This window comes from Dermacentor silvarum, chromosome 1 (genome assembly GCF_013339745.2).
Source record: "Dermacentor silvarum isolate Dsil-2018 chromosome 1, BIME_Dsil_1.4, whole genome shotgun sequence".
Taxonomy (NCBI): domain Eukaryota; kingdom Metazoa; phylum Arthropoda; class Arachnida; order Ixodida; family Ixodidae; genus Dermacentor; species Dermacentor silvarum.
Window position 1 is genome coordinate 173208467 of NC_051154.1, and position 24759 is coordinate 173233225.

A 24759-nucleotide genomic window follows, 5' to 3' on the forward strand; every position below is an offset into this window, starting at 1 on the left:
ATGCCCAATTAGAAATAAGCTGGGTACAGCACCCCAAGTGTGACATGAAAATAATTCACCTCATACATGATGCATCTTTGCACAAAACTGTGTTTTGCAGGCCCAGTTTGTGAAGACCCAGGTCGCCCTGCAGATGGCTACCAAATCGCAACCAGCTTTGAGCAAGGCTCTGAGGTAGTATTTGCCTGCAATCGGCCAGGTTACGTCCCATACACTTCTGACCCCATCACCTGCATGAAAAGTGAGTGCTCCGCTCAGTTTGAGTTACAGTTAGCATTACATATGCAATAGCATTGCAATATAGCGTGCAAACAGTAAAGCAGCTCGTAAGAGCTAGCATAAGGCCTGAAGCCTAACTAGAAAAAAAAAAAAAAGATCATTCACTTTCTACACACTTTAAATTCTGAGCATATAACCACTACTAACACCCAGCAGTTCTATCAGAAGTACAGTGTTGCTGTAGGCTTTTTATTTTCTTTTAAGTTATAGCAGCAGAAAACTAGGTGCGGTGATGAAATTAGGAAATTTGAAGGTACAAGTTGGAATCAGCTAGCACAAGACAGGGGTAATTGGAGATTGCAGGGAGAGGCCTTCGTCCTGCAGTGGATATTAAAATAGGCTGATGACAATGATGATAGCAGTTTTTCAAACATATTGTTAGCGCTGCGCAGCACATGCTTACCTGGCATTTGCATAAATTGCTAGCCAGCAAGGTTTATTAGCTTCATTACTCAGTGTCCAAGCATTCTCTCATGCAATCCAAGCACGGAATGGAAATAAATTATCATTGAATTGCAGCAGATTTAGTGTGCACTCCGACACGAAATTTGTGCTCTTTTCAGATGCTGAATGCAAAGTTGTGAAGGCACTTGGAATAACCTCTGGTGCTATACCGGACAGTGCCATCAATGCCACTTCACACAGGAGCAACTATGAGCCAAAGGTAATGCACTGCCTGAAGTTTTCTTCATAGCATTCACAAAACTATGTACACAATTATAAAGCAAATTAGTACCTTAACGTATATAAAACATGGCAATTCGGTAGGAACAGATACTTTTTTTTTATGCAGTAAAATTGTAAAAGTAGCAAATTCAAATTCTGTTCTTCAGTTTTGTACATCAGTATATGTTTTGCTCATGGTAACAACTGGAACTCAGAATCACAAGTTATATAGCTTGCAGGAATCGGAAGATATGCTGAAAGCACAGTTTCATTACAACAAACATTATTAGAGAAACAACTTAACAAATAATTTAATGACATAACCTGATATAAGCTGCTTTTTTCCCCCCCAAAGCTTTTGTTGTGAGGAGCACAAGTGAGATTTCCTTTTTAGTTTCTTGCTGCAATCTGGTGATGCCAACTTTCCTTCTCATAAATCTTCTTTCACATAGCAGGTTCCCGTAGAATTCATTTCGTCAGTTATTGTTCTTGCACTTCAAATCGTCAATTATTTCACCCTTACTTACCAAAAAAACAAATGAAGTCATTGTATCATAGTATTCAATGTGCTGACTATCCTGTTTTTTTCTTACATCTTCTAGAATATTCGTCTTAACAGTGCCACGGGTTGGTGTGGTCAGCAAGAAGCCTTCACATATGTGACCGTTGACATGCGCAAGATATACCACATTAAGGCCCTTTTAGTCAAAGGTGTTGTGACAAATGACGTTGTGGGTCGCCCGACAGAGCTGCGTTTCTTCTACAAGACAAGAGAAAATGAAAACTTTGTTGTCTATTTTCCTGTAAGTGTATTTTGATCCTAGATCTAGTTACGCTCACAGAGAGAGTAATGCCTGCAGACAAACAAAAAAATCTTTAAAGGATGTAATACAGCAAGCTTTTGTTGCACAATTTTTGCACTCGGAAAACAATGTTTAAATGTTTATTTTTAATCAAAATCAAGCTTGCTGTCCTTCATCTGCTAATGATGATGCAAACTGCCCCCAAAAGGCGTGTGTTATTGTCTCGTATCCAGGTTGCATATGCCATAATATGTGCCTTTTGGTGACAGTTTATTATCCGACATCCAAGTTGTATATACAAGCTGGAAGAGTCAACCTCAGGCTCACCTCATTGCCATTTCTTAAATAAACTTCTCTCTCTCTCCAAGTTGTATACAGCTGTCATATATGCAAAAATAGAAAGTATGGCATCAGCCATGCAGTTAATTTGAGTGCATGCTGATATTCAAAAGTTTTGTTCACTGAGAAATGTGCTTTTATGACATATTTTTAGAATTTCAACTTGACAAGCAGGGATTCTAAGAACTATGGAGAGCTGACTGTAATCCCACTGCCACTGAGTGTACGAGCTCGCTACGTCATCTTGGGCATAGTATCATACAACAAAAACCCTTGCCTCAAGTTTGAGCTTATGGGCTGCGAAGACACCGAAGAAGAGGTTTTACTCGGCTATGACAACGGCTACTCTTTCTGTGTTGGTGAGTTGCTCTTGTCACCTACATGCAGTCAAGAAAAAAAGATCATTTTAAGGACACAACAGTAACAGCTGGGCTCAGTAGGGCGCTATGCTTCATTGTGGCTTGCCGAGTGATATATATTAAAACAGTGGCCATCATCCTGTACAAGTGATTCAACATATTGTTACGGGGATAATGTTTATTTAGGAAGTATTGCTGTAAACAAGGTTTGGACAAGCAGCAGCGATGGATGCAAGGCTGTCACGCGCCTCTGGCTACTTCGTCGCCGTCGTCTTCGTCCGACCGACAGTAGCAGCCCCTTCACTGTCTCGTGGCAATATATTCAATTGCAGGGAACAATAGCCACTTTGTAGTGCATGGAAAATGAAAAATAATCACATCATCTCACACTTTACAGACTTCAGTAAACATTTTTAGGTAGTGTTAATCAATCTTGTTCTATGGCCTACACTCATCTGCTTCAGACTTCACTATTTTAACTGCTGCTTCAGTAAGAAAAACTCTGATTCAACATATTGCTAAGATATTTTGTTATCAAACTGTTTCACTGTACATTGAAATAAAAGGGTCATGAGCTCGATTACCTACACAAAGATGTATTACAACTTATTTAATAGTATGAAAACTACAAGATGTGCCTTGGTTATGTGAACTTGCAGATAGAGAACCACCAGCATTCATCAACTGCCCTTCGCATCCCCTTGTTCTGGAGCGCACGCTGTCTGGCCATGTTCCTGTCAACTTCTCAGTCCCACATGCTGTTGACAATTCAGGACGCATTGCACGCTTCGAGGTTCGCCCGCTGGGCTTCAAGCCTCCTGCAGTTGTATTTGAAGACACAGTTGTCGAATACACTGCCTACGACTTTGATGGCAATGTAGCTGTGTGCACAATAAACATCACTGTACCAGGTATGTACACTCTAGTTCCATGAGTGAAAAGTGAACATAAAATGCACAAAGAAAATGCTTGTTCCAGCATTAGCACAAGTTCAGCTACCCCTAGTAGAAGCTAGAACATTTCCAAGTAACTAACGGTTGCATATGTTGGGAACTGGTACCCGCACTTCACTGTTTTACGAGTTTTCACAAGACAAACTGAACCTTCATGGACAACAGTGATGAAGTAAATTTACTGTGTCTTTCTAGTTTACAAGGCATAATTTAGTGCCAATATACCTTAAGTATGGTGCATTCTCAGGAGGTAGTGGTTATAAAGAATAATTTTGCATAACTTCATTATTAAAAAATTCTGTTACACCAGCAATTTCTCTAATATAGCGTAATATCTATAAAAAGTAGGAGCTTTGAATATTATTATTTTGTCCCATTATTGAGAAATTCACTGCTAATTTCCTTTAAGGAGTACAGATGACAAATGAATTGCAGTAGTCTTATTAATTTTCTTCACATTTCAGACTATACACCACCATCATTGACATGCCCTCAGTCCTATGTGGTGGAACTGACTGAACGTCAGGAGAGTTACCTAGTCAATTTTAATGAGACACGGCGATTTATCAATGCTACTGACAAGTCTGGAGCTGTGGAAATCACACTGACCCCTGAAAGTGCTGTGATACCCATCGGAGGCTACAGAAATGTCACTGTCACTGGCACAGACAGATTTGGAAACCAGGCTTTCTGCTACTTCCAGGTTGGTATCATTTCTTGTACAAGGAAAAACAAACCAGCAGGCAAACAAAGAAAAAATTGACATAAGGCAACAATATGGCTTGGGATTGTTGCTTAGGGTAGATTACCCTATGCACTCCATCTTACTTTTACTAAACTGCGACTTGAGAATAAAACAAGAAAATATTTTTGTACCAATTAAGTTGAACATGTTGCACTGATTCCTGTAGGACACTTTGTCCAAAACACTCAATCATACTTGAGCAAATGGTCTTTTGAAACAGTGTAAAAATTACACATTCAAATCATCTTTTTCTCTGTTTCAACCTTGTTTAGGTGTCAGTGCAAGCAACCACCTGTGTAGCTTGGTCTCTCGCTCCACCTGCGAATGGAGTTGTCAACTGCTTGCCAAACGAAGAGAACACAGGTTACCGGTGCCTGGCCACATGCAACAGTGGATTCAAATTCACAGATGGGGAACAAGCGAAAACATATGAATGTGCCAACAAGGAACAGTGGAAGCCAAGTTCAATCATTCCTGACTGTGTGCCTGAAGGTAAGCTGTTCATACTCTAGCTTTTCTTTGTAAGGGTTCAAGTGAATATATGCAGCAAATTCTGTTGAAACTCTTTAGTTACATGAAGAGAAGTTATTGAATACAGTATTGCTTCATAGGTTCAGATGACATCTACTTGAAGGATGTCTTGCACCAAGTATGCCATGTCATCTGCATCTTGGTTGTTTATTTCCCTTACATGCATACTAGTGAAGCATATTTCGACAAAATATAATCTGAAATATGCAAGGAGACTTGCAAAAAAACATGAAAATGCAGTTTTCAGAAATAGTGTTTGTCCCATTCTAAATTTAGTCCACAAGGCAACAAAGTTTTGCCACAATTGAAGAAAGTATTCTTTTGCAAAATTCAATGTATAATTTGACCTGTGCAAATTGATTTTTCTTTTATGTAATGCAAACTTTTTACCCTTCAGCACAGAGGTATACAAGTTTAAAGAAATTCTGTTGCAACAACAATGATGCTGTAATCGCAATATATCAGATTTACTTTCAAGCATATGTTTGCTGTGAATTAACTAGGTGCAGAAGTACACATGTGAACATTGCAGGAAAGAAAATTTAACTTGAAATGCATAAGAACATTAAAAAATTTTTAGAAATTCTGGGTTTTAAATGTGCCAACACCACAATCTTATTATGAGCAACGCAGTATTGGGGGGCTCCAGATTAATCTTCACCACCTGGGGTTTTTTAATGTGCACCTAATGCATGGTACACGAGCATTTTTGCATTCCACCCCCATTGAAATGTGGCTGCCACAACTGGGATCGAACCCACAACCTCGAGCTCAGCAGTGCAACGCCATAGCCACTGAGCTACTGTGGTGGGTCAGTGCATAAGAATGACTATGAACCTAGCCTTCTAAGAAATTAAAGCTTGTGTCTTTGTAAAATTTTTCTCTCAATTTTTTTTTTTCCAGACACCAACCAGGCAGCCTATGATGTCATAGCCTCAGTGGAATACCGGGCAGGTGGTGCACTGTCAGCTGTCTGCTTGAACCACTATGTCAGCTATGTGTCGACCTACTACAGTTCCCTCAACAGGCTTCTCTCTGAACGTTGTTCTGCCATCAATGTACAAATGGATATCTCATTTCACAACACCAGCATCCGAACACGAGGCGAAAATGAGGTGCGTGCCCTCAATAACACCTTTGCCTAGCTTAAGAAAATGTTGTTTCTAACTTATAACACCTGTGAGCACTTCAAGAATGTTTTATATCTTTGTCAAGGATCATTATTACACAACAATGCTAAAGTGTGCATGTTACTATCGTGGGGAAATTTCTGCAAAGAACAAATTTCATGGATGATTCAATCCTGTGACATCTGCCATTTCCGGGAGCTCTGTTGGGCTTTCCTGTGCTTCACAATCAATTATACATACACAACACTAAGTTGTTGAGAAGCAACACACACTTCACTTCAGCGATTTCTTCAGCAATTTCTTCAATTCTCTTCGCACGCTTTCGATTGCACTTTTACTATAAGAGAGAGGGTCACTTCTGTCATCTATTCCCATTGGAGGCTGCACACACAAATGCCCAGTAATTGTGAATGTAGCAATCCTGCATCGGGGGGGGGGGGGGGGGGGGGAACTTGATAACAGTAAATGCCATTTTCTTGAGGCACAGTGTTGCACACAAGGAAGAGGGGAAATGTTAATGCAGAACGGTCAAATGAAAAATCAATATAAAAGATTTTTGCACCTAGAGAAAACATTGGTGGCTGTACTGTAAATGTTGGCAGTTACTTTAGCTCATTACTTTAGGGAGTCGCTGAACCAAAGGGGCAGTGGTGTCAGCTGTGCAGTCGGATATTGTGGGACTCCCAGGAGAGTCACTTTGCATTCATCTTTCTTTGTTCTTCTACATGCTTCCCTCATTCACTGCCTATTCCAGCACTTCCACATGTGAGTGTGAAAAAAAAAAACTTACAGAATATGGCTAATGCCATAAATACATTTCAAGTTCCAGTAATATTCACAGTACAAAGCGTTCAGAACCTGTTTCACTGGACTCTTTCCCTCTCTTAATGCAACTTTTGGTGCTTCCTGTGGTGCAAAAGGAACAACCATAGCAGAGTAGAAGTTGAGAAGAAAAAAAAGTGGAAGTTCAGAAACTTTTGTGCATGTTCCAGTGTTTGTCTTCTTCGGACAAAATATTTAGCTCTTATGGTAATCGCTACGTTTTATCAAACCTGAATATTTTATGGAATTTTGAGAAAACATCCAAAAGTTCTTTCAAGATGAAAATGATTATACACTGTACTCTGCTTTGCATTTTTGTAGCCTTTTCATTTTGCTCCTTATGTGCAGATTACCATTGGCTACACCCTGCGAATCGTGCCTGTAGTTCGTCAGCGCTTGCTGTACGATCTCTGTGGCTCAACACTGGGGCTGATTTTTGACCTGAGTGTTCCCAGCACGTCTGCAGTCATAGAGCCCATTCTCAACATCAGTGCTCAGAATGTGGGAGGCCAGTGCCCCACAATCCAGGCCATTCGGTCAACAGTCGACAGGGGATTCAACTGTGAGGCAGGAGAAGTTCTCAACCAGGATGTCAGTGGACAAGTACCTCGCTGCTGTGAGTGTGCCTCTAATTTTATATGGGATGTTAACTTCAATTTCTTTGACATATAAATAAGAGTATGTGTTATGTCTTTCTCAACACCACACAATTTTCTTGCTCATACTCACCTTTAGGACACCGCATGAAGTACAACAGCATAGCCTGAGATCCCTTAACACATATACCCATATGCACACACACACACATAGATTGGTCCCAACTAAAATTTTCTACTGGCTTAAGCATACTGAATTGGCTTATGGCAAAATTTCTATATGTGTGCAATTGGGCTGACAAAAGACAAGCACTGCAATGCAGTTGGAATCCTATCATTAATCAGTTAATCAGTTAGTGATCAATATATTCACCAGAGACCACAATTATTCCAGCATGGGTCACTACACAACTGAAGTAAAAACAGGTATTTAGTAGTTGACCTTGTTAGCCCTCTCTTTCATCGCTGAAACAAAGGCCCATCTAGCATTTTCAAGAGGACAGAACACTTACCAGATGGAAGTTTATCTTATTTAATACTGGCACTGGGTAATCCAGTAGCAATGCTGAAGTATGCTTACACTTCCATTTGCATCCATAGTGAAGCCACAAATTTTAAGATGAATAGCATTTTAAAGGGGCACTGAAGAAAAAGCCCAGAATTAGTATAGACTAATGGAGAGCTGTGTCACAAATCTATATTCATGTCTATACATGACTACCTATAGATGTCAACCTTACTATACACTATATTCAAGGTATACATTCTATTTTATTTTGAGGGGTTTTAAATACAATAATTATTTTGCACAATTTCTCTTTGTAATGATTGCTTTCAGATCTTAAAGCACATGCTGTGTCAACATGGCATGACTGCAATTGTGAACGCATCAGTTGCGAGCATGCTTGGAAAATATGCAACTAGCGGAGGTAGTGCGCGGTGAGGAAAGCATGCAACGTAATGCTGGACAGGCCATTGGCAGCACTGATGCACTTTGCTGCTGTGCCTCCCCTAGGTTATGGATGGTCGCTATACTGAACATAGCTAACAACATAATTTATTTTGACTTCAACAACTGTTGAGGTGACTGCTTTAAATGTGCAGCACCTTGTGACATAGTCACTGGCATGACATAAAAGTGCTTGCTGACATAAAGACACTGAGACGTAGACGAGCTTCTGTAACATCGCTAGGAAATGATGGTGATGACCTCACACAACACATGGCATGCATGAAGCCTGAAAATGATGCATTTGCCTCTACATGCTCTTTAGCTGTGTTCACATCGCACTCTCATGATGTTACAAAGGCCTCATTCCCCCTGTCATTCAAAAGTGGAACTATTCACAATTAAATGACTATACAATAATTTGTTGAGTGTCGGAGCAATTGAGATTCTGCACCATGATTTCTCATTTCTCATTCTGAGTCAATAGCTATTTATTAAAGAAAAAAAAATAAGAAAATAAGAACTTTGCATCCACTTTCGCCCTTTCAAACAAATGCTGTACAACAGCTACTGCACTTTGCTTGCTTATTCCATCAGATATTGTTTCGCTTCATATGCTGTCATGCACCACAGTTCAACTTTGCTTCTTTTGGGCATGCAGTGCACTGCCCTGCTGGAACGTTTGCCTCCAAGGATGAAAGGTGCACTTTCTGCAGTAAGGGCTTCTACCAAGACCTGACGCGACAATCTTCTTGCAAGCATTGTCCTGTGGGGACACACACTCGTGATGAGGGCAGCAAGAGCCTCACTGAGTGCATTCGTAAGTTGTTTTTACATGTACAATTGTACAACACGTACAACATTAATTGTACAATTTTACACCGAGTTGCACAGAAAAAAAGGCAGTCTGTTTTTTATTCAAATATAGGTTAGAATTGGTTTCGCAGTTTAAGAGCACAGATTAACCATGAATATGACATGTCACGTAATACACATTGCTCATTAATCTGCATTCCTGGCTAACTGAAATATGTGAAGAATACTACTATGTGTATGCTGGTAAACCGCAACCCTTACAAAATAACAGGCAGCAGGATTGTACATGTGCATCAAGATCACTGCTTTTAACATGTGTTTACTTTTGGTTTTTACAGCTGTCTGTGGATTTGGAACATATTCCCCAACAGGCCTGGTACCTTGCTTACAATGTCCATCAAACACCTTTGCTGGCACCCCTCCAATTGATGGCTTCAAGGAATGCCAGCGGTGCCCAGCCAACACTTTCACTTACACACCAGGGGCTGACTCTCTCAAATCATGCAAACGTGAGAGAGCTTTGTATATGTCTTTTATCCTAGAACATTAAAAAGAAAATAATTTTGGCACACTTTTATGAGAAAATGTGCCTCCAAAAAAAATTTTTTTTTATAACAATAAAGCTAGTATTACAAGAGATTATTTGATAAGATAATTTTGCTTACTCTTTGCAGAACTGAAATTTGTTCTATACTTTCTTTCTTTCTAGAATTACCATTTCTATACTGTGTTTTATGGGATGTACATTAGAAAACACTAGCTCATCATGACACTGCTTTTCATATGCTAATACATGTTGCAATTATTATCATGTTGTAGCTGCTTTTGCTTCTTGATAAGTTCAAATAGTCTGAATGCTTACATTCCTGATTCCCTCTGAAGAAATTAGTACATTTTTAAATAAATATTTATCAGAGATGGTGCAAGTAAAAATAGATAATTGAACTTTATGCACATTCAGAACTATTGAATGCAACGTTTTGTTATGATATGGCAATTTTAAGCGAGAAGAAACTGTACACAAGATATAAAAACCAAACCGTTTTGCAACACGAGAAAAGCACATGTTAAGATCATGCAGGTGTTCAGATATGAGAAAAATGTGTCTTTTGTGGTGCTTCTTGTTGAATATGAGATGTATGCTGCATACATACAACAAAAGGCATGTCTCGTTTGTCTGACTGAGTCCCAGTGGTGGCAAGTGCCTGTGTCTCGAATGGTGGGTGATGAAGCACAACAGTGTGACTCCATTAGACAAACTTTTTTTCTGTCTTATATTCTAAATTTTGTTTTGATCTTTCTTACATGTAAAAGCGTAATGCCCAGGTACGATATTTCAAGCAAAGGCATAGAAATTAAAATATTTCCAAGAAAAGTGTACATTTCAACCAGTATTTTCCCAGTAAGTCAAATTATTTCAATGGAAATTACTTCTATTATTGCAGTCAAGCATAAACCACTGTTTGACTCAAACAGCGGGTACAGCCACTCACATGCAGCAAACTGTCACCTGGACTGATGCTCACAAACTGATGCAACAAAACATTTTTCAGGAAGCTGCGCTATAAAACACAAACTTGGAAAAGCATTTAATGGTGCCCGTGCTGTTGTATGTGCTCTATTCCCGTCTTACAGCACCTGCCATTAAATGCTTTTCCAATGTGATCCAACTAGCTCAATTCAAGATACTGTTACAAATAACCTGTAACATGAAAGTTAGTCACTAGAATTGTTGCGCAGATGTGAAAAAAATTATAAAATTGCAACCATGATAACCTAGCCAACATCACAATAATTTAGAAAAACTTCTCAGTAATTTCCTAGTCCACAATCATATGGTGCCGCTTCATGACTTGGCTCATCCTCTTTCTGTAGCACGCTGCCCTCCAGGCACATATTCTGAGACTGGTCTGGAGCCCTGCTCGCCATGCCCCATCAACTTCTACCAGCCCCAGGATGGTCAGACCAGTTGCGTCAAGTGTGCCCCCAACCAGAAGACGGCCAGGCCAGGGGCACTTAGTCCAGAGGCCTGCTCACCTGGTGTGTGAGCGTGTTTACTATTACAACTTGTTTTCCTTTTAAATTCAGTAGCAGCTCAAGACTCCAGAATAGCAGTGCATATGTGCATGCATAGGTGCATTCATTTTCTTCAATTAGGGCATTATTCTTGCAAACGGCATCTCACTTAAAATAGTTTCTTTAGCCCATTGGAAGCTCTCGGAAGGCTTGAAGCATATGTGAAAGAATGCATATTATTGCCATTATTACAGCACGATTAGGAATTAAACACGTGCTCTCTTTTTTTTTCTGTTCAGTGCACTGCAACCCAAGCATCTGTCAAAATGGTGGCTTGTGTGTCGCTCAGAACCACGACGCTGTCTGCTACTGTCCAGCAGGCTTCACAGGACAGTTCTGTGAGACTGACATGAATGAGTGTGACAGCATGCCTTGTTACAATGGGGGCACGTGTATCGACCAGCCACAGGGATACAGATGCAAGTGTCCTCAAGGTAGGTATCACTGCTTGTGTGTATTAATGAATGTTTGTGTGATCAATACTGGCAGGAGTGACAGCTGACAACACTATTTACATTCTGCGCATTGTACGTCTGAAATAGAGCCAGTTCCTGTTTGGGCTGCACATTCTGTTTGAGCGTGCCTTTGGCCCCCCATGGACCCTAAACCACTGATGACCACAAGAGCACATTACAAACATGATATGGAACTGCAAAGAATGTGACAACTGACTCCCTAAACATATGCAATATGCACAGATGTGCCTCATTTTCACAATACCAGGCACGATACTTAGGCATCTATAGTAGAATTGTGTTAATGTGACTTCAATTCATACAACTTTATAGATTTACATGATTGTGACTGTGAGCGCTGATAATTCCAGAAAAGAAATTCGGATAATACATGTTATCTGATATTTTCTTTCTTTTTAAGAATGCATGAACAAGGTTCTACTGTACTTGTAAGATGCTGAATGTAAGCACTATGTGCCTTCCCGTCACGTCAGTATGTAAGCGCATCACCCAGCTTTTATGATTTTAGTGGATAGTACCCGATTCGTATTGGTGCTTTATGATTATTGTAGTGACAGCACTTTTTGTTGTGAGAGAATCTGCAGCAAAACAAAGGAGGCACAGATGCAATTCCCACTAGTCATTATAGCACAACGCATGCAGTCTGGTAAAAGCTGCTTACCTGACTTAGGCAAAGACTTCCTCAAAAGGCAAAAGCTGCCACTTTGTCGAGGTTGGTGTAGCTTAGTACATCTAAAGCATATGAATCAGTTCAGTATCAAGCTTCTAAGGGCCACTGTATCACTTGTGACTCTTCACTATGCTAGACAAGTAATGCAACTCATGAAATTAAAATAAAATATATCTTTACATTTTAGGCATAGAATGCAAATACTTTGCCCAAATGTGTGTCCATTGTAAATCAGCCATTGTAAGCAGCCATTGTAAATCCAATAAGGATATGAAGTCAGTAAAATCCAAAGGAAATTCAATAAAACGTAACTCAAGCAAAGCATTCACGATTTGATGAAGAAAAATTAAGCTTTGCGCACCAGTGCAACTGTGACCAGGTGTAGCTGCATCCCAACTGAAAAACTTTGAGGAAAATATTTGGACACAGACACAGGGAACAGACGAGGAAAAATTATTTCATCCACATTTGTTTGTCCTTGTCAGTTCCCTTTGTCTATGTCCAAATTTTTTTTTTTGCAATAAGTTTTCCAGTGTCAGAGATCGGGCTAGTTGGTAATCCATGATAGAACATATTAGCGCAAAAACTTGAATGAGAGACGACGAGGGAATGTGTACATCATTCCCTCGTCTCTCGTTCAAGTTATTGCGCTAATAAATTGTATCATTAAGCTTCCAGTCAACATGATAGACCAACTAGCCCAACAGTCAGTCCTTCCTGAGATGCTAAACACTGAGATATTGCCCAAGTTCAGCACTTGACGATTTGTGTGAGGTATGGAGCATGTATAGTGCAGTAACTGCGCATGTTGTAAACTGTGCATGTATCTTAGAGGCAAGAGCAAATGGTATGCTCATGCAGACATGCCTGGTGTCCACATGATTGTGTATTCACTGTGCATATACAACGTTGAAAGTTCTGTGAAGAGAGCAATGACTGAGATACCAGTCTCACTAGCAAGGTCTTCAGCGTCTTTGAAACATAGTAATGACTTTAGTAAACATAGCTTTCTATGACTGCATAAGTCAACAAGTGCAACAAGTGCCTTGATGCATAGAGGTGTGAGAGCCATGAGCCACTGGAAGACTTAGAATAAAATGTGGGCACTGATACTGTTTAAATAGTGTTTATACATGCCCCCATCTCCATATATGGGATAGGCCAACAATTTTTTTGTTCCAGGTTGTAGCTTGTTTAGTTTCTTGTTATATGAATTGCAACAACGAAGAATTGCAACTATAGAAGCTAGTCTAAAACCAAGCGTGCAACACAGTGCCTAACTTGTATAAGCAGTGTTTAAGGAACCAGTGTTGCCTTGCAACAGCAGTATACAGAAATAAAGTATAAAATCCCCGGCACAATTTATGCAACCTTGAAGAATTACAACCCAAGTTCTAGCTAAGCCCAATTCTTCGAGACAAAGAGGCCATGGCGTCCAAAAGGCTCCTTGTTATAGCCTTGGAATGTTTTCCTCACAAAGATGCCTTTCCGGTTCCGGCTAAACTTTCTTGCTGCCCTTGTGCACCCTCCTCACCAGTGCATTGCGCTGTGGTGAGCCACAGCTGTTGCACTAGCACTGGCAGTGTTAATTGCATGACTGCTAACAATTAACTCTCTGAAATAACACTTGTGAACTCAGGTATTTTGATCAACTAGCTCAAAGTGTAGAGGGCCTCCTGTATATGTGTTCGAAGTTCTAAGCAGAAACGTTTAGCCGTTTGCCAAAAATTCTGAAATTCATTTCACCACTTGAAGGAGCATTTTAAAGGCTACAATGGCAGTTTCAAAGTCTCATATAGTGCCTTCAGTATAACTGTAACTTGAAAATGTTCCAGCATGTCCCTCCCAAGACATACTTTCAAGCAAGTTAGCTATGCCAGGTAGTCCTCGAATGACATTGTTCCAAAACGGCACACAACTTTGGCAATTTCCCTAAATGCACCTAATTACCTCACGCACTTCTAACTTTGCTCATACATAACCCCTTGGCATGCCCAGTTCCATTGTGCTAGTTCCAATGATTTTCACAGGGAATTTCTTTGTGACTTGGAGTGGACATTCTCCACTGCATCTAGTTGCAATAACAACTTTGCTGTAGAATAAAGTTATGCAAGATTCCTTAAACTTCTTTTTACATCAATACTACTCATGGCCATAGTTTAGTTGCAGCACCCATGTTGGTAATAATGCTCCTAGTCCCTGGCACTTGATTTTCCATTTATAATATTCATAGACAAGGGTCCTCCAATGTATTTATAGCTGAGAAACATTGCAAAACAAGAAGCAGCATCACTTTTAATTATGCTCTTGAAAACCACACGCAGGTTACAGTGGCTTGCAGTGTCAGGAGGAGCAGAGTGACTGCTTGAACAACACATGCCCAGAACGTGCAATGTGCCAAGACCTGCCAGGCCAGGGGACCGTAAACTGCCTTTGTCGCTCGGGCTATGAGGGCCCCACATGCAACATCACTGTCAATCCCTGTACAGTCGGTGACAGTCCTTGTGCCAACGGAGGTCTCTGTGTGCCCCTGCAACAAGGACGTTACAAGTGCCAGTGCCCGCTCGGATGGAGTGGCCCCACCTGCCAGATCAACATTGGTAAGTGCCAAAGTGGGCCTTTCATGCACTTCTAGACTTCATAACTCTGGCTAGCAGTGATGGATAAACTGAGACAGTAGTATTTATACCTACCCATTTCACAGATGGTGTCTATTTTAAAGCGAAGCTTTATAGGCTCACAAGTGTTGGCGGTGGTGGTGTCATGCTGAAAAGTGGGCCGATCCTAGTGATAGTGCAGAAAGGGTCCAAGCTCAATGGCACACACCCCTGTGGACTCGGAAACCTGTAAAGTGCCCTTGAACTACCCTTGTCACACGTGGGACCCAAAGAGATTAAATCACCAGCCCTTCCCCTGTCGAGAAAATGGGGGTAAGCGAAGCTTGTCGTCTGATTCTAGCGCAAGGGCTTCCGAAGCCCAGGCGAAATGTCAGCGAAGAGCCACGGACCCCAAGTTTTGTGAGTGTGCTGTTGAGGCCAAACGTCAGCGAAAAGCTGCCGACCCAGAGTTTAGGGCAAACGAAGCGGAACGCCTGTGACAGTGTCGTCTTGCTACAAGCTTCACTTACCCTCATTTTCTCAACAGGGGAAGGGCTCTGAATTTTATGTTTACTATATATGTTAATGGTGGTTCTTACCATCTGTGTTAGAAGTTTAAAGGTCACAGCAGGCATGGTCAGAGCAGCCCCTGAGCTGTGCCATGGTGCCCCCGTATTACATAAAGCACAAAGCTCTAAAGTGAGGGAACTATACCTTTATATCTCTGTAACTTGTGAACAAACGGTGTCTCATAGAGGTAGATGTACACAGCCCTGACACAATTATGGTTACAACTATACTGGCCAAACATTTGATATAGAAAGTACCTTCATGCATGTTTTACAACGTGACACTAGACTAGTAAATGTAGTTGTATCATACATGGAAGATGCTGAGAGACAAAAGGAATCAGTTCTGATAATAATACTACCGTGTTGTACTCCTGAAAATTACAGACAAACTGCAATGCTGAACAGCTGTGAAAGGGAATGAAACCCTCAAATGTGTTACTCCCAACATAAAGCATTACTAATTTTTTTTTCCAGATGACTGCGCAGAGAATCCATGCCTTCTGGGAGCCAACTGCACAGACCTGGTCAACGATTTTGTTTGTGACTGCCCTGCTGGTTTCACAGGAAAGCGATGCCACCAGAAAGTGGAACTGTGCAATGTTGACCCTTGTGTGCATGGCACGTGCATTGATCGCCTCTTCTACAGTGAATGCATATGCCATCCTGGCTGGGAAGGCCAGACTTGCGAACGCAACATTGACGACTGCCGCTCTAACCCTTGTGTCAACAATGGTGTCTGCATTGATGGTATCAATGAGTTCCGGTGTCAGTGTGACACGGGCTACACTGGATCCAGATGCCAGCACACCATTGACGATTGCGAGTCTTCGCCCTGCCAGAATGGTGGCACTTGCTTTGACCAGGTGAGCTTTAGATTTATGACAAAAACCTTGAAATGTACTAAAAAAATAAATCCAATCAATCAATGTAAGCTTTAAACTCGGATGCTAAGCCGTACATTATTAGCAAATAAATAGCTACCTTACCAAAGTCAGCAATATACAAGACAGTCTAAACAAGGTATCAGATCCCGAAACATCAATTTATCTTTGACACTGTTCAGTGACAGTGTTCAGTTTTGTTGTTAGTAATAACCAGACAAAACCCCGTTGAATCCTTGCCAAAAGTAATTACATGCACTGTAGTTTACTCAGAAAAATTCTGATATCCAAAATAAGCCTGCATATTTCAACAGTTATATTTACTCTGTTCCATCCCACTATTTGTGATGTTAGAGTTACAGTATCCATGATATTGACGTAAACATTTATGTTTACACATATACTTCAATAAAGTTTTAATGATAAAAGAGCAAAATACTTCCGCTCATGTCTTGCATCTTCTTTAGATGGAAGAAAAAAAGTTGGCATTAATGTAAACATTTAGTTTCTTGCGGTTGTATCATAGTGCTACAGCATTTAATGCTGGCTCTGAGCCTGCTTGAGATGTACATTTCATGATGGCATATGACTTGGTGTAAAACATAAACTGCTATTTTCTTTTCAGATTGAAGGTTTCATCTGTCAGTGTAGGCCAGGTTATGTTGGCCTTCAGTGTGAAGCAGAAGTGGATGAATGTATCAGTAGCCCCTGTTATCCAACAGGAACTGAGCGATGTGTGGACAGTGACAATGCTTATAAATGCATCTGCAACCCAGGCTACACAGGAGAACTGTGTGAGGTATGCAAACAATTTGACTTAACATGTTTCAGTGTGTTGATAATTTACGCACACAGAAAGCATCCTTAAGAATTGAAATTTAAAGCATGTAGCATGCAACCCATTTCTTCTTGACATTCTATTTTTGAAATAAAATATCTCATAATGCCACCAAAAGCATTTTTAGTAGCTGTATAAGGTTGATTTATAAAGAATTTAGTAGCACCACATTAAGACGACTAACTTTAAAGAAAACAATATTCACATTTTCATGGAATTTTTACTGCTTCATCCTTTCTTTAATGTCTTAAAAGACCTTACAAATGGTATCCCTTGTAGGTCAACATCAATGAATGTGAATCCAACCCATGTCTGAATGACGGCAAGTGCACAGATGCAATCAACGGCTTCAAATGCTTCTGTCCACCTGGCTGGACTGGTGAACACTGTGAAACTGATGTAGGAGGCTGTGCGTCGGATCCATGCTTGAATGATGCACACTGTATAGACCTGTTTGAAGACTACTTCTGTGTGTAAGCATGATCTTTTTTTTATTGATACATTACAGAATGCACATCCATTAACTTGGTAAACAGGGGGAGGGGGTTTATTAGTTTTGAAGTATGCTTGCTCATAGAAATAGAAGTAGTTAAGCTCATTTCTGCCAGCTGTGGAAAACACATAGCAACATGATATTTATGCCTTGGTATGAAAAAAGTTTATTGCGAATAACATATATATATATACATTTTTTTATTTTTGTAAATTGTTACAGCTGCCCATCGGGCACAGATGGCAAGCGCTGTCAGACATCCCCGCAACGTTGCATTGGGAACCCATGCACTCATGGGGGAACTTGTCGTGACTATGGTAGCGGCCTCAACTGTACGTGCCCGCAAGGTTACAGTGGTGATGGTTGCCAGTATGAGCACAAGGCCTGTTCTGATGTGTGTCGCAATGGTGCCACATGCAATGAAGTAGCCGGCACATTTCAATGCATCTGTGCACAAGGCTTCACAGGGCCGCACTGCGAGTCCGATGTGCAGGACTGCACACCATCCTCATGTCCGCCAAGTGCCACGTGCATTGACCTTACTAGTGGCTTCTACTGCAAGTGCCCCTTCAACTTAACAGGAGAAGACTGCCGCAAACGTGAGCACAATTCACTCTTTTAACTCGTATGCACTGTCTGTAGTTACGTTGCAGTTTTTAGTGTGTGCCTTTGCGGCACAACCATAGCTCTACAACACTACTTACATGTGAGTGCACTTTTATGATCTAGTGGGGTAGAAGCTATGAAAAAAAGTTCTGACGTGCATGTAGTTTTTTTATAGTGCAAAAGAATTTAATGTTAAGCTGCTGGTGATGCAAATACTTGTTACCTTCATGATTTTGGCCAAGCATTGCAGCCACTCATACATCGTTAGAGTTACAGTTTATATATTGTTATGATGAGGAGTATTCAAACAAGGAATGTGGCTTTATGCCAACGTTTCGACAAGGAGACTTATCTTTGTCAGGGCAGCAACCAGTTGCTGCCCTAACGAAGATAAGTCATAGATAAGTTGAAACGTTGGCTTAAAGTGACATTCCTTGTTCGACTACTCCTCATCATTTCAAGTTTCCGCCTTTCTTTGAACTTATGTCTTGTCCATATATTGTTACAGTTATACATGCAAGCCTGTAAACAGTGGGTAAAATGCGTTGAACAAGGTCTTGTGCACATTAGACTGCTAAAAAAAATTGAGTTCTTGTAATAGCACAAAACAGTAATTTTTTTTTTCATTTCCTTAAACACTGACATATAAATATAATTAGCTAAAAGTTAAATGCATCTTGTCTTGCAGCCATCAACATCGACTATGACCTGTACATCAATGATGAAAGCCGATCCTCGAGTGCTGCCTTGGCAACACCTTTTGAACTGGGCTCTAAAAGCTTGACCATCGCCATGTGGATCCAGTACAACACACCAAGCTCTATTGGAACCTTTTTAACCCTTTACAGCGTGGAGTGAGTTCAAAATTTGCCAGTATCTGCTTTATACTTTCCTTTTGTGCTTTAATTAAGAGCAAATGTACTGTTAACTAAGGAGACTGACTATGAAAGTGCTTTCATGGCAGCTTACTAGTAGCCCGGTGCCAAAATTTAAAAGCCATTCTGTTTGGAGCTGCAACTGCTTCAAGGCTGAGGGGTCAATCTTGAATAATACTGCCAGTACACAAGTGAAGAAGAGCGCTTATTTATAGGTCTTTGTATATCACCCATGCTATAGAATACTCTCTATGCAGCAGTTATTAGCCTATTAGCATTGAATGGCCTTTAAGCAGACACAGTATAATACAGATGGCATGGGGGGCACAATAGTTAGACAATATTCAAGCATGCAAATTAACTCATTTAGAATAGCAAGTTCAGCGAGTTGGTAAATATCTATTGTTAGCACTGCAAACCACGCAGACCAAGACAAAGCACAGGGAACATAGGACATGACATGCATTCTTTCTGCTTAGTCTTGACCTTTGTGATGCTGTTATTAAAAATAATTCCCCCTACCCCCCACAAAAAAAAATTAAGCTTACTTATTGAGCAACCACGCTTCAACCCAACCCATTCTGCTGCAACTAGGTCGATAAAAAATTTTCCTGTTGTAAAGCTCTCTCCACCTTGCGGATTTCTCATGAACTTTTTAATCAAACAAACAAGATAATCATGCAAAAAGACTTCTGTAACAGCTTTCACAAATTATTTGGGACCAGTCAAAGCTACAAGAAGATTGCTAGCTTTGATTTTTGAAATGATCTTAAAGGGACACTAAAAAAAAATGTTGAGCTGTATTACTAAATTACGCTTACAAAATACCAAAAAAAGCCAGCCTTGCTGTGAGAGTGGGCTTGACAAGCCATAAAAGGTGTAAAAACAAAAGACAGTAGTGACACCACCATGAAGTTCCCGTACCAGATCTCCATGACGCAATAGATTTTGACGGCATCTGCTAAGGCCTGGTTAATTTTTTTATCAATAAAAATTGACTACATTGTATTCTAAAGGACCCAAAGAGAGAACTTAGGAAGTTTTTTTAACTTTTACTGCCCCACAATGGACAAAATATGAACAAATACTTTGAAATTTGTGCCATCATATTGGTGTACCAGCACAGGAATTTTGGTGTGAAGTTCAATAAATGGAAGTTTGGCCTTCAGTTTGCTTGTTAGTAATCAAGCTCTCATCATGAAATTAATGAACGTAGAGCTTTGGAAGAATACTTTATCAATCTAAACTGACTTAATATTTCTCGCTAGTGTCCCTTTCAGAAAATGTGTTATACTGTTGCTCTGTCTATATTTCTAATTCCTTCTTTCTCAGGTCTCCTTACCTGCCTATTGGAAAGCGCAAGCTTGTCATGGCTGACGACACGGGTGTCATGGTGTCACTGTTTCCTGACCTGACATCAGACATCTACATTCCTTACTTAGACAATGTCCCTGTGAATGATGGTCAGTGGCATCACATCGTCATCATTTGGGATGGCAACCACGGCACCTTGACACTCATCACTGACACAGCTGTGGCTGGAATGGTCACTGGCTACATACATCAAGAACAACTACCAGACTTGTATGTAGTCCTTAGCAAAGGCTATGCTTTTTGAAAGATATCATATACCTGTTGAAACATTCCTTTGTAACTATTTGTGGCTTCCCTCCCTCACCGCCGCCTTTTTTTCTCTTGATACTTTTGGTTTGAGTGCGCCAGGTACACATAGAGAAAAATAGTAAACAAATCCACATAACTTTCTATATGTGAGCTTTTGAAGAAGACGGAACAGTGATGAAATTGTGGGCTTTAGATAAGAAGTAAATTTATTTATGTTGTGAAGTTCAGCCATGTGCATGTGTTACGAACCACAAGTTTAGTTATTTATGTAATTTCATTTGGGCAATTACTAGTTTTTCTTGCAAGGCAAGACAAAATAAGGACATAATCCTCCTGACCTCCATAATCCTCCAGTGAGTCTTCGCCTCACTGGAGCAGCAGATGTAGCAGTTACGATTTAAGAAAAAAAATCATAACTAATACAAAATACTGCAAACACATTTAATTTGAGAGTTCTTTATTGTGCATGATAGTAAGGTTACAAATGGAGATTATACAAACATACAGAGGGAGGTCCCATAGTCAACAGACTGTACAGGGGACCTCCCAATAAAAATGAGTAAGATATGTAAATACAAGCAGCTATATGCAAACATACCAAACACCGTATTAAATAAGTCATTAGCTAACATCGTAAACAATTTTAATAACACAAATCAGTTAATAAAACGGTAATCATTAAATGATTACATTGAGTGCAAAAATTCACAGAGGCTTGATTTGAATGTGTAAAAATGAAAGATCATCTTAATATGACACGGTAATGAGTTCCAAAGTTGTGTGGCTGAAAAATTAGTAGTAAGTTTACCGTAATTAGTTCTAGGTTTTGGTAATAGATAGCTCTTAGTAGAAGCGAATTGGGTAGATGTGGAGTGAGGATATTGGCTGTTAGTAATTATCGGGAACGGGAGCTTTCCGTTTACAGATTTATGGACAAGTATTCCAAGGGAGTATTTATTCAGTTTCTGTACTGATAAAATGCCATTAGAACTGAGCAATGAAGATGCTTCTGATGTGTAACTGCTACGTGTGATGATGCGAATTGCTTGATTTTGGGTATGCTGCAGTGGAGATAAATGAGTGGGATACATGTTTCCCCATGATGATATGCAATAATTAATATACGTATGAATGAAAGCGTAGTAAAGAGAGATGAGTGTCTTCAGATTAAAGAAATTGCGAACTTTAATTAATATTCTAATTCCATAAGCTGCCTTCTTGGTTAAGGATAAAACATGCTCATCAAATTTTATGGGTTTATCTAATGTGACGCCAAGAAACACTACACTGTCAGTAGGATAAAGTATGCTGGAAGCAAAGGTTAGCGATGGAGACCCCGAGATAAGCTTCTGCTTAGCTGTGAAAATGACAAAGCTAGATTTTGCAGTATTAATGTGTAATCTGTTTAGTCGGCACCAAGTTACAATGTTTGCTGCGTCGTGGTTAAGCTTGCACATTAATAAATCAATTACGAACAATTATAAAGTCAAATTTTCCATTACATTATAAGTTTGTTATGAATATACACTTCTTTATCAGTGTGCTAGAGCAATGTAATGTCAACAAATTGAACTGTAAGTTAATGAATGAGCTAGGCTAAAATTATGACTGTTGTTTAAACATATTTATTAATGTCATTAGTTTGACAATCTCTCAGCAAAAGCAAGGGTGTGGAGGAGCTAATTGAAGAGCTAAATATGATAGCACATATGCACAGTACTAAGTTTAGCTGAAACCAATAAAAGAAAGCATCAAAAAGCGAGCCATATGAGCTACATAATATTCTGTCATAAAATTACTAGCTGTTCACAGGTGTCTGTGTGCAATGTACCACCATTCCTGAATTCAGCTTCATACTCCTTTTCATGTTCTATTCAGTGGCTGGGTCAGCCTGGGTGCACCACTAAATGAGGAAAACAAGGCCACTGCAAACAGTGGCTTCCATGGTCGCATCAGCAGAGTCAACATCTGGGATCGACCACTGGATTTCACATCTGAAATACCCCACCAATTCCGAAGCTGCAAAAATGCTCCAGTTCTATTTGATGGACTGGTCCTCCGGTGGACTGGCTATGACAGGTTAGTGGTACAACTGTGTAGCTCTTTTGTGGCCTTCACAACATGATTAACTGGATAATGACAGAGCATTCCTAATGTTGAATATATAAGTAAATGGCACTCAGCACATGGCTCTTAAGTCACTATTTGCATAGTTATTAACAAGCTCCAAATTAGTACTTCTCTGCTTATGCTTTATTCTATGACAGAAGGATATCATATTTTATTAAAGCTAACCCCCCCCCCCCCCCTTTTCATAATTTCTCAGGACTGATTATTCTGCAAAAAAAAAAAAAAAACATAAAGTCCATAAATGTCATCATCCCCTTTGTTCTTGAATATGGACTATCTATGTTCAAACTTATGTCACGGTGAAGTCTTTTAAAAAGGGCAGTGTCACAAAAAGGCTCAACGGAACAAAAGGGCGATTTGCTGTGGAAGCAGGTGCAGCAGCTCGGGCAGAAGCAAAGAGGACTCCGTGTCAAATGACAGTGCAAGTGAATAATTATATATGAATGCTGTAAAGGTGTGCTGTAATTTACTTAGCCGACCTATACTTCCTTTCTTTTACCTGAAATGACTTTGACCTCTTTAGCTTTGGTGTTGTCCATAAGAAAATTGTATTTCTTGGTTTTACTTTGTAATACAGTTTCATTTGCCTAAAATCTAAGCACTCCATCCTCGCCTCCTCCCTCATTCCCCTACCCAGTGCTGCCAAATTCTGAAGCCAGTTTTCCCCTAACTCGGACAAAAATTCTTTACATTTCCATAGATGTATACAAAATGTAGTTCATTTTATTAATACAGTCGACTTCCGTTAATTTGGTCTTGACGGGACTGACATAATTGGTCGAATTAAACAAAAAAGGGGGGGGGGGGGACGCCAAAACTCGCAATTGATTCATGTTTTGTTGATTCAGTATTTGCCGTAAAAGTTCGTTTCGCCGGAATACAGCTATGTTATGCGGTGAAGCATACCAGAGCGGGGAAAGGGGCAACTGTTATGGAACATAGCACGAGCTCTTTAATTTGCACACACACATGCGCAGTCTACGGTAATAAGTTTACCGACCTTCAGAGTTTTAGAAAGACCCCCGCTCTTTTGCTGGCTTTAAACGTCCCCTCAACTTTGCGAGTTATTTTCATCTTGCCGCCTTCCTTTTCACTAGCTTTCCTAAAACACAGGTAGTTTTTCTCCGCTTTTCGGTGCACGGCGCGTGCGCGTGCATATAATTAAGGAACGCATACTAGGCCCCGTTAACGGTCTCCTACACGAGACATGCATGGCGGGCGAAACGAGGGCTCAAATCTCTACAGCAACATCAGAAACAGCTCTGAATGGCTGCCAGTATGCTTATTAGCTAGGCGTCTAGGTGCTCATAATGTGACCGGAGATAGCACGTGCGGGTCTGTATAATTAAGAAACGTGTACTATATCCCGTCACAGTGGCCCCTTTCCATTCGTGATATCCTGCTGAGACCCGAACACAACTATGTGATATAATTATCACTCTTCAAGGTGGTTTTTATTGTCTCGCTGTACTGTTATAAACTTGAAAAAACAATTTCTTAAATTTAAATACCACGGTTAGATGCCAAAAACAGCGTCTCCATGTACGTAAACATCACCTCATCTTCTCATGTTTGCTCTGGTAAAAACTGCATTTTAGTGTTTAAACGCAGAGATGAAGACGGAACTACATGTAGTACATTGCCATGTTGCTGGCGGGTCCGGTATTTCCACGCAATCTCAGCAATTTTGAAACACACTTCAAGTTTGCTTTCGGCCGTCTCGGACGACACAGAGGTCTAGATCAACTGAGTGTCAAATTCCTCGAATACGGATGACAAGAATATGAGTAAACCACTTCTTTACAGTTACACATGCACAGTACTTTATACCCAGAATGAATATTTTGCATAATCACTTGCAAGTGAATTTATAAAAAATGTAGAAGGGAATGTGCAATGTATTGTTCAAGGGGTCTTAGGAGAATATGCTTCAC

General features: G+C 40.2%; 1 protein-coding gene across 1 annotated transcript in view; it reads left to right on the top strand.

The window, feature by feature from the left end:
• Positions 1-24759, top strand: part of LOC119436397 (uncharacterized) — a 129077-nt gene that overhangs the window by 80985 nt on the left and 23333 nt on the right. The window contains exons 24-44 of the mRNA XM_037703236.2: positions 101-241; positions 843-943; positions 1548-1748; positions 2242-2446; positions 3106-3357; positions 3864-4102; positions 4417-4636; positions 5579-5790; positions 6976-7243; positions 8834-8992; positions 9327-9497; positions 10864-11028; positions 11304-11498; positions 14535-14810; positions 15854-16242; positions 16886-17059; positions 17378-17571; positions 17814-18190; positions 18886-19051; positions 20405-20656; positions 22574-22774. Of these exons, the coding sequence (XP_037559164.1) occupies positions 101-241; positions 843-943; positions 1548-1748; positions 2242-2446; positions 3106-3357; positions 3864-4102; positions 4417-4636; positions 5579-5790; positions 6976-7243; positions 8834-8992; positions 9327-9497; positions 10864-11028; positions 11304-11498; positions 14535-14810; positions 15854-16242; positions 16886-17059; positions 17378-17571; positions 17814-18190; positions 18886-19051; positions 20405-20656; positions 22574-22774 (4558 nt within the window). The remainder of the gene's footprint in view (positions 1-100; positions 242-842; positions 944-1547; positions 1749-2241; positions 2447-3105; positions 3358-3863; positions 4103-4416; positions 4637-5578; positions 5791-6975; positions 7244-8833; positions 8993-9326; positions 9498-10863; positions 11029-11303; positions 11499-14534; positions 14811-15853; positions 16243-16885; positions 17060-17377; positions 17572-17813; positions 18191-18885; positions 19052-20404; positions 20657-22573; positions 22775-24759) is intronic.